General features: G+C 39.7%; 1 protein-coding gene across 1 annotated transcript in view; it reads left to right on the plus strand.

The window, feature by feature from the left end:
• Positions 1 to 886, plus strand: part of LOC140945559 (glutamate receptor 1-like) — an 11,550-nt gene extending 10,664 nt beyond the window's left edge. Inside the window, exon 9 of the mRNA XM_073394570.1 lies at positions 758 to 886. Coding sequence (XP_073250671.1) covers positions 758 to 864 — 107 coding nt within the window. The 3' untranslated portion in view covers positions 865 to 886. The remainder of the gene's footprint in view (positions 1 to 757) is intronic.

Below are 886 nucleotides of genomic sequence, written 5' to 3' on the forward strand. Positions count from 1 at the left end.
CTTTCGGAACTCTTGGATTCCTCGAATTTTAGGACGGGAAAATTGTTTCAAGACCAGCCTTGTCTGTACTGGTTGCTGCTAGTAGTTACGCAAAGGAGGCTGTTAAGAGCTGGTGGTTCAAATTCGCCCATTTCAAAAATTTAGGGCCCACAAAGGATAGTAATGATTTCTCCCTGTTGCGGAAGGGACCCACTGTCAGCAGTATAAAGTCTGTAATAATTAGTTCTGAAATTCGCAAAAACAACCTAGAACTAAGAAAAAGTAGCTTCACCGCGGAAGAGATTGCTCTGTTTGTAGCTGAGAGCTATAGAGTGAGAGGTCACTGATCCCTAGGACCGCATTAATGTGACAATGCGTACGATCTACAAACAGTTAAAATGATGATAAAAGCGAAATGATAATGACTCGTCTCCGTTAGGGAAAGCAATAGCTTATAGTGAAACCAGTTATAACTTCCCCGCCATGGAGTATATTGAAACAGAAATACCACGGGGTGTTCTCTTTATTAAACAAATGTTCACGGTTTCATCTTTTGAAACCTTAGAATATACGTTTCTCGAGTGAATACCCGATGCAAAGACATCTCATTTATATTCTGATGAGGTTATTAAATGAAAACGTACTGCTTGCAATGAGCAGACCTAACAAATAACATCTTGCTACGGAAAAGATAAAACACTATGGGTGCCAACTTATACCTGGTTCTTTGAGAACCTTTTTTCAGTTCTAAATCTAAACATTCGCTATTTTCCCTTAGTTTTGTCGCAAAAGAGAATCGGTTTAACAAGTATGGCGGGAGTGTATGTTGTCTTGGGCGTTGGATTGGTCTTGTCATTCCTTGTGCTGATCGCAGAAATTGCCTAGAAAAGAAAATTGAAGCTTAAGG

This window comes from Porites lutea, chromosome 8 (genome assembly GCF_958299795.1).
Source record: "Porites lutea chromosome 8, jaPorLute2.1, whole genome shotgun sequence".
Classification (NCBI taxonomy): domain Eukaryota; kingdom Metazoa; phylum Cnidaria; class Anthozoa; order Scleractinia; family Poritidae; genus Porites; species Porites lutea.